The sequence below is a fragment of the Morone saxatilis genome, unplaced genomic scaffold, assembly GCF_004916995.1.
Source record: "Morone saxatilis isolate NCDOM2014 unplaced genomic scaffold, NCSU_SB_2.0 Contig2, whole genome shotgun sequence".
In the NCBI taxonomy this organism is placed as follows: domain Eukaryota; kingdom Metazoa; phylum Chordata; class Actinopteri; family Moronidae; genus Morone; species Morone saxatilis.
Window position 1 is genome coordinate 12,269,458 of NW_023339762.1, and position 9,580 is coordinate 12,279,037.

At 39.7% G+C, this 9,580-nt stretch overlaps 2 protein-coding genes across 2 annotated transcripts; both read right to left on the reverse strand.

Annotated features, from left to right (window-relative positions):
- Positions 1–2,243: 2,243 nt before the first annotated feature.
- LOC118330351 (galanin receptor 2a) lies at positions 2,244–3,167 on the reverse strand. The gene has a single exon (XM_035664845.1). The coding sequence runs from the start codon at positions 3,165–3,167 to the stop codon at positions 2,244–2,246; it is 924 nt and encodes a 307-aa protein (XP_035520738.1).
- A 2,601-nt stretch (positions 3,168–5,768) lies between these two features.
- pthlhb (parathyroid hormone-like hormone b) lies at positions 5,769–8,380 on the reverse strand. The gene is made up of 3 exons (XM_035664335.1): positions 7,912–8,380; positions 7,559–7,677; positions 5,769–6,980 (listed from the first exon to the last, which is right to left on the reverse strand). Exons 2-3 carry the CDS (start codon positions 7,660–7,662, stop codon positions 6,590–6,592), a joined length of 495 nt encoding a protein of 164 aa, XP_035520228.1. The 5' UTR covers positions 7,663–7,677; positions 7,912–8,380; the 3' UTR covers positions 5,769–6,589.
- Between the last annotated feature and the right edge of the window lie 1,200 nt (positions 8,381–9,580).

The window sequence follows — 9,580 nt, forward strand, 5'->3', positions numbered from 1 at the left end:
AAATTCTGGACAGATTTCATGAAGGGCGGGTGACCAAAAATTGTGGAAAAGCGCCTGAGCACGTGTTCTTTATTGCTTAACTATATCCTACATGCTGATGGTCTACAGATGACGGTCTGTACGAATCAGGCCAGCTGCCCTTGCTGTACGCTAAAGAGAAGGCCAAAAGTCAGGGGGCGAGCTGACAGAGGGAGGGGCAGGTTGTCTCCTATTACTGCAATGACCGCCAGACGTGTTATTCCCTTTCCCAATCCCTTTGCTTTCTGTATAACTACAACACCTGCTGCACTCCTGTCTCACTCCAAACTTCAGGCCTATAGCTGCCGGAGAAAAAAAGTGGGAACACAGGTGTGTGCTGCTAGTGTGCAAAGAATGGCACGCTGGAGCTGGTGGTGTTATTGTTGATCCGCCCAGCAGACAGCCATCAGCTCCTGGGGGATTAAACTAATTTTTAAAGAAGCAGTCATCCCCCAAACACTTTGTTGGTAATGTGCCTTCTGTTTGTGTGTTTGATTGCATAATAAGCATGTGATTACTACCCCCCCCCCCCCAGAATTCCTCCCACCTCTCTCTCTTCTTTTCATGGTCAGTTTGTGTTTGCTTATGTCACATGGGGGTACATCCAGTGCAGCCACTATATCTGATGGCTGAATTGAAGTATTGCAGTCGCAGTGTAGAACTAAATTCTTCTAAAATAAAATGTTGTGTAATCCTGTATATATATATATGAGATAGTATTGTATTTAGGAGAAATATAGCTGAACAAAATCACACTTCCTCTTCCCATTTCTGTACTTTGCATACATGCATCTTGCTCCTGGATGGCGTCCTATACAGGTACAATTATAATCACAATACGACTGACACATTCAGTATAAGTGTTATAAGTAGGATATATTTAGAAATGTTAATAATATGCTAAATGTGCAGTAATAAACTGAAACTTGCCTTGAAACAATTATGATCACAATGATATGGATCTTGTCGTTCAGTCCATTGTGACACTTTGGCCTCTTAAATGTCACTTTTGATGGCTCAATTAAATTGTATGAGGACTAAAAGGCTGCAGCTTACCTCGCAGTTTTTCATTACTAGTGAGGAGGTGGAACGTTAGTGGATCGCATAGCTCGTATTTAATGGCACAGCTACCACTGCCAAGCTAGCAAAACTTACTGAATGATTTGTTGCTGCTCGGTTAATAGCCACTTTATGAAAGGTTATTTGTCATATGAGCATTTGCATGTTTTTTTAGAGCTTGTTGTGCTGGAATTTTCAAATGTGATGTAACTCATCTCTATGGAGTGTCTAAATGGTACCTCTATGTATTGTTGGCATGAAATAGAAGCTGAAATAAATAGACAACAACTTTGTTTGTTGTGTTGTTTTGTGTTCTTTATTACAGTAAATTAGCACAACGAAGATAGACCTGCTATCCTGTCCTGTAGAGTAAATGTCCAGGATTTCGTCTTGGTGGCACTGAAGAGACAAACTCACTGCTCACAGTAAGACACAGCACAAGAGGAAAAGACAAAAGACATCCTTCCACCACGCTAAAACTAATCCTGCATCGCTGTCTTTTATACTCACTACAGATACATTCGGAAAGTATAACATTGTATATCTGCCATTGTGAAAAAAATAAATATGGAGAAAAAGTCTCAGTTTCATTCAAGACACTAATATTATGTTATTTCAAATGATTATAACATAAAATATTTTTTTCTTATTAAACACAGATTAAGTTATAAATTTACACTCAAAAGACTAAAACCGATTTCTTAACAAATAAATACAAATACTACACAAAATGCTTCACAAGGCTTAATGCCATTAGCATGTTAAAAAAAATGTATGAGTTAATATTATCAATGTACTGCCCAGAAATGTAATCAAAATGCAGCATTATGAAGGCATCATAATACCCTTTTCAGTTCTGTATATTAAGGGATAATTACAGTGGGCTAATGTAGTTTCCATAAGAATTGATACAGATACTTAAATTGTGATGATTAATTCTGCTTTTTGTTGTGATTGATGGATGTCTTGAGAAAATGTGATTGTAGGCAACTATTATTTTATCGTCTGTCTTGTCTTCTTATTATATTTATACCTAAAATATGGAAATTAATCACAAAAACATCCATGTCATTGTTCACAAATGTAGTTGATTTGTATAAACAGTACATATAAAATAGCATCCCTGAATGCCGCCAACTAATTGCTTGATGCTTAATCAGCTGTATTTAAAAGCTGTCTGTGGTGACGCTGATGACCTGTGGCTGCACTCTGTTCCTGTTACAGCTGAAGAGCCAGGCTGCCCTCCTGTGGCGGTAGCGCTTTGACAGCAGCACGTACAGCACAGGGTTGATACAGGGGTGCAGGTACTGCAGCACAGTACAGATAAAATAGAACATATCCCAAGCCTGTCCATGGCGATACAGCCCCAGGTACACACACAGCTCCAGCACATAACCAGGCAGCCAGCACATTGAGAAGGTGGCAGCAGCCAGGAACACCATGACAGAGGCACGACGGGTGTTCCTGGCACTGGACACTGACATTACAGGGCTCTTGTGGAGAAAGAGAGCCAGCCGGACGTAGTTAAAGGCAATGACTAGCATTGGAACAAAGTAGTAAAGTACAAACTGGCTTAGGACCACTTGGTAGTGGTGCTCATGAATGGTCGGAAGGCAGAAGGTGAAGTTGGCCATGCTTGGGCCCAGGCTGTCTTTGGTGGCAAACATACGCAGCGGCAGGCTGATGAAGAAGCTGAGGGCCCAGACCAGGACAAACATGAGGATGACCAGGTCCATGGTGGGTGGCTGGTATGGGTTGGTGATGATCATGGCGCGGGTCATAGACACGGCACACAGTGAGTAGGTGCTGGCCGCCAGGCTGAAGGCCAGCAGGAACTGGTAGACCTTGCAGGAGGTATCACCCAGAGGCCAGGAATGGATTACAGCGGAGTGCAAAGTGAAGGGGATGAGGAGGAGGGTGAGGAAGTCAGCCAGAGTCATGCTGAGTAGGAGGATGTCGAGGCGGTTCTTACGCAATGTGTTGTACTTTGCAAACAGAGAAAAGACCAGCAGGTTGGCACAGAGCCCAATGCCCAGGATCACTCCACAGGTACAGGCAAAGATCAGCCCATAGGTGTTGGGAACAGCCATATTATCACTGACTTGAAATCACCTTTCAAAAAAAAGTAAAAAATAAACATAAAATGAATTAATTAGCAAGTATTTTTGTAATTTTCTAATTGTAATTTACAAAAATTCCAAATATTTGCTTGTTCCAGCTTTTCTAAATTTGATCCTTCTTTTGTCATACACGTCGTTAACTTAATATCTTTGTTAAACAAAACAGCATATTTGAATACGTCACATTGGGCCCCGGGAATTGGGCCCAATTTTCTGACATTTTGTAGACAAAACAAGATGATTAGATTGAGGAAATATCTGTTAATTGATTCGATAATTAAAATAGTCATTAGGTGCCTCCCAATTTATTACCCAAGTTACATTTCATATGAGATTGTCTCTAGCTTGGCCAACAACATTTTTTAGTTAATCAGATGGCATCTGAAAGGATTTTGTAGACAAAATACAATGATAGAAAAGTATATATCATATAACTTTTTTACAATTACAATTTTTTACATAGCAACTGCAATTTTGGTTGTCTGTGAAGATACAATATGTCACAAAATACATATACAGTACTTACACAAAACAAATACGAAGTATAACATGCAACACAAACATAACTATATACAATTTACAATTTCATTAACATTTTGACAACAGTTTTATGTTTCAACTGAACTCGTGTGCATTTTAAAATGGTGTCAGATGGAACATTTATCCATCATTTTGATGTACTCACCATCGTCGTTCCTCAAAGCAGTATCTTCAGGCTCATGTTTGTGAGTGAACTATCCTCATAATGTAATCTGGAGAATTCTCGTTTACTGTTGTCCATCCTGTTAAACTGGACTGAAGAAGAGAGAGGTGGCAGCCTCTCAGGACTCATTACAAAGTGTGATTGCTGAATGTAGAGGGAAGAAAGGTAAACATCACTTGGGTCAAATTGATTCTGGTTGACTGGGTTTAAAGAGAAATGGCCTCAGACCAGCTGCTGCAGAACAGGGATGTGCCATAGATGCCTGGTTTGTTAATATTATTAGAGGACGTATGTGTAACAGCTTCACTTGACATTGGGAACCTTTGTAGTTGATCGTGTGTCTACAGTATATCAATCTTTTTGTGACCCTTTTTAGGTTGCTGTAAACACTGACCTTTCCTGACCTGTTAAAGTCTTCTCTCTCTCTATGGAGATTGTTTTTGAGATTTGGGACTATATGCAATATATTTAAAAATCTGCACTCTCCAAAGAGCAAAAGACCAGTCCATCGATTACGTTCTCTGTTCCTCCCCTTCTCTGGAGATATTAATGTCTGTCTCCATTGTTTGATTGATTTCTTCAGTGTGAGCTACAGGCTCCTGACAGCAGCTTTATCAGGCTTTCCACAGCATTTATGACTCTGTGTCAGCTAATGGCCTACGGTGTACACTGCTGCTCTTAGCACAGGATATAGCTGATGCTGGTGCATTTGCTAACCCCCCCCAATTACCAGTGTCTGTGCCGTGCAGTCACAGGCTGTTAAAAATGCCACATGTTCTCAAAAGGGACATTAACAGCTTCGTTTTTGTTCTGTCGGTGCAGAAAAGTCAACAAAAACATTGATGTTTCTGTATGTTTCTATCCTCTTTATAGTTAATTTTTCAAAAACATTTTTGAACCAAATCCTACACAGCAGAAAACCCCCTGCTCAAAGACACTTCAGCAGGACAGATACTTTTTGTATTGCGAGCCACTGATTCTTTATTCAGAGGCAGGTAGTGTGCATACAGGTCTACTCCTTATCAGCTTGAGCTTTTAGGGATAAAATGACTAACTGACCATGTTGTTTGATGTATTGCATTGAAGAATATCATAAAGCTGAAATAATTAGTTTACTAATCGATCACTTGGGGCAGGAAACTGTCAGAGTATTTTGATGATCTATTTATAATTTAAATCACTTTTTAATCAAACATGTTATTTGTTGGCTCCAGATTACGTCACCTTGAGTTCTGTGACATTGTGCATTTTTCACTATATTCTAACATTGTGTACACACAACCTCAGGTAAAATAGGGAGCTAACCCTAACCTGCAGATTAATATGATCTGTACATTTCATTTTATGCATATTACTCTTAAGCAAAAACAAAACTAGCATTCAGTGTATTACTAATTGAGGAGGGCTGAGGTGTTCAGTTCCACCACTTAAAATACACAGTCATGGGTAGTCTAAGTATCTGATTAGTTGTTAGGGCTGCAACTAACTTTATTTTTGCTATCAATTAATTTTCACATTATTTTCTCAACTAATTATTTGGTCTATAACATGAAGATACCATCACGATTTTTCAAAGCCCTAAGTGACGTCTTTGAAATGTCTTGTTTCGTCCACAACAAAATCCTGATCAATTTAATATCACAAAAGACAATTAGTAGCAGCAAATCCTCATATTTGAGAAGCTGTATTGAGGCAATGTTTACCATTAAAAAAAAAAACATAAAGAATCAACTGATAATCAAAATAGTTGCTGATTAATTTTCTGTCGATCAACCAATCATTTTAGCTCTACCTGTCTTAAATGCTAAGTTACACATTTGAGCCACATATGGCTAGTGAACAAAGACACTGTGAATCAAAAATATTTCTAATGGCTACACTTTTAATGTTTGATTAACTGGAAACATGTACAGTATGTCCTCAGTGCAAGTGAAGAACATTAAATGAGTCTGAGAGCCGCCGTCTCAGGCTTGTTCTATAAAAATAAACTATAATGTAAAACGGTGAGAGTGGGTTTGATGAAGCATCCAATAAGTTACAAGTCCATGAGGGATCTAAGGTGGGAAAGGAAAGCAGGACCATCAAAAAGAAACATCAAATCAAAACTCAACCACACAAGAACATGAACAGGATATAACTAAAGTGCATTATGGAATTTAGTCAGCAGCACCGTGATACATTCACAAAATAAATACACACTTTAAAAGTGAAATAAATTATGGCAGAACAGTTCCAACAGATGTATTCAGTGAACAGTTTGCATGTAACTATGTCCACGACAGTCAACACATATAGAGCCAAACAAAAGTAGACCATTCAGCTTCCCAATTTTGTGAAGTTACATTATATTCAGGTAATAAATAGTTCCTCTTATGATCTACTTGCGCACACAGCTGGATAGAGATGACAACATATGGCGTTGTTTGGATGTAAATCAGGGTTACACAGGCCTACAGATTTTCCAAATAAATATGGACTGAAGAAGATGTTATGATGAAGTATGAGATTGAAAATACAAACATAGCAAATTATTATCATACAAGCACAACTCCGGGGCCGTAATATGAAGTGACTGAGTCAGCCATGGGTTGAGTCTCTCAGATCCCAGTCTAGTTGTACCTACATCAGTGTCTTAGTCCAGTACCATATAAAGGCTATTGGCAGTCTCTTAGCTGGGGTGTTACGTCCTTCATGGCTCCTTTGATGAGACAGACCGCGCCCGTCTCCGCTTTTTGTCACTCTCTCTACGTCGGCCTAACCTCACCTTTTTTTTCCTCTTGGTGGCCACTTTTAGTGGCTGGTCCTTATAAGCCAGAGCCTTGTTGGTTTCCTGGGGCAGGTTAGGGCCCTCTCTGTCCAGCCTGAACCTGTCAGGGAGATTCTTTGTGGCCCCTGGGGGCTTCTCATGCAGGGCATTCCCACTGAAGGTTTGGCTCTGGGTTCTGCTCTGCACAAGTGGCGCTCGCTCATCAGCCGTGTGCACCTCCTCGAGCAGTTCATGTAGCCACATGCGACGCTTGAACTCCTGCAAGGAGCGGCCCTTGTCATGCATCAGCTGGACGTGGCTTACTGACCTCCTCCTTAGGGCATGGACGTGAAAAGACAGAGTCAGATCAACAAGGGAGGTTGCATTAATGCTAATAACATCCTAAAACAGCATAATTTTTCTCTTAAGTCTGTCAGAAATGTGTTCTTCTGTCCTGTCTGATTTCTCCTAAATTGCCAGTGACACAATGAAACCAGAATTCATCATCTCTGAGTTGGCACCAACAAAATCTCACAATCTTTTTTATGCTTTTTTTTTATTTCATGGTACACCACACTGTCATTTGTGGAACAGTTAAAGAAGTGGTGTCAGCTGAAATGCAAGGTCAGGCACCAGGAAACTTCAGTACAGTAGGTGGCAGCATAAACAAGTGTGTGAGAGCCATCACTAATCTGAGCTCAACAACCCAAAATGCCAGAGTTGAAACTGAGAAAACATTAGTTACCTTAATTTAATTTGAACAGGTAAACTGTAAAATGCAAACAACAGGAATATAAAAAAAGGTGACTTACTATGTTCAATATTGAACTAGTCATTAGTTTTTAAAGTTGCATGTTGCGTAACATTCAATGGTTCTAGGGTTATCAAAATAAATATAAAAAAAGAACTCACGTTCTGCTACCAAGTGCATCAACTGGTTTCCCATCAAGAGTCACTGGAGAGCACAGCAAGAACACAGCCAGACTCCACTGATGAAGCATGACTATAGAGCACATCCTTGAGCCTAAGATCTGAAGAACACAAGAAATATTATATCAGTCACTTTAATTAATTAAGCAAAACATGTTGAACATGAACATGTTTTATGAATTTATACTAAACTTTCTATCTACTATGATACTTTATGTCAGTAGCAGTGTAGACAACTGAAAAATGACCCTGTTCCTGCGTACGTGAGATCTCCCAGGCAGCATTACTTGTGCCAGTAAACTGTTTATTAAAGTAAAAAAGAAACTCAGACTTACATGGTGTGAATGTAAACAGTGAAAATCCACAAAAAGGTCAGTCTGCAAGCTCTTAACTGCAAAAATGGATTTACAAAACAATAAGAAACATTATTCTTCCAGAAACAGTTTGGCCAGTTCAAAACTTGTGTCCAGGTCCATTTGTGTGAAGGCAGCCTGGGGAAATCCCCCGTCAGTCTGTTCCATTCATTTGCCTCCCAACAGTGTGTGCTGAGCTATTTATTTCTCCCCAGCGTCCCAATTAAAAGAGAGATAAAGATGGAAAGAGCAGCAGCAGCAGCCCATCAGCTGCAGGGCTGCCACTCCACTCAGTCTTGCAGTAATCTCATGAAGAGTAACGATGAAGCATCTTCTCTAGTGGCCGGAGAGCCGAGCTGAGAGGGTTTTTCAGTCCAGCAATGTGAGCGAGTCTGTGTGAGTCTGTCTGAGAGAGGCACAGAGCGAAGTCAAAACTGCTCTTTGGGTGAAGATGCAGGCACTACCTTAGACCCTACCCATTAAGTCCAGTCCTAACACCCTCCCCAACCACCCCACCCTCGCCTCTCTCCCTCCCCCCGATCCTTCACACACACCTGCTGTGACAAGAAGGTGGCGCCCACGCAACATCCAAACAACCATACAACAAAGAGTATACTTAACTCGAGATTGGAAAAAAATGCATTTTAAATAATTTTAGCTGTACTTTTTAAATAAAATGTACTAATAATTTCATCATAAAGAGGTCAGAAATGACAGGTGTGCTCCATTGGAGGTAATCATGGGTTACCAAGCGAGAGTGTATAAGGGGAGGGGCAGGGTTACTCCAAAGTAAACAGCCAGGCCTAACCACTTTCCCAGGGGAGAATGACCATAACCTCAGAGAAACCCAACCCACAGCCTCTCACTGCAGACCATTGAATTCACCTCCACTCTGCCTCAGCAAACCAGCTCACCACCGAATGGTTACAGTGGGCTCTGAGGTATCTCTCATATTCAGCTAATAAGGAAAGTGGAGCGCTTTGCATTAAAGCAGCCGTATACAATCCCAGGTTCACTGTGTTGTTTGAGAGATAAAACCAGTCTGAAGCACCCAGTCATATTTTTGATTTTACTAAAAACATAATAAACATAATAACTACATGCATTAAAGGTCAGTCTGTGGCTAAAAGTGCATGTATGTGTGTAGTAATATACAACAAGGGCAGGGCAGGGTTTTTTTTTTCTCAGCTGATTTCCTTATAAATCACTTGAATTGCTTCATTTTTGGTTTCTATCAATATACATACATATATGTATATACATATATATATATATATATATATACACTGTACATATATTGATTTTGGAATTGATTGGTTTAGAAATAAAATAAAACCTTTTTTGTTGTTATTTATGGTAATATTTTACGAGTTTGACTTTTACATTACATTATCCTTGTTATTATTACTTTCCTATTCATTATTACTAGGAGCTAAGTTGTAATGACACTTTCACTTAATTGGTAATCAACTGGTTTGTCACCTATTTTAAATCATTTCTACATAAGAAGATGTCAAAACAAAGACATTGAGAGTGTACAGCTACACTAGCAGCTCAGTGAGGCTGTATTTAGGCACAGTTGTGCTTTGAGCTAAAAGCTAACATCAACATGCTCACAATAACGATTCTAACATGCTTATGTTGAAGTATA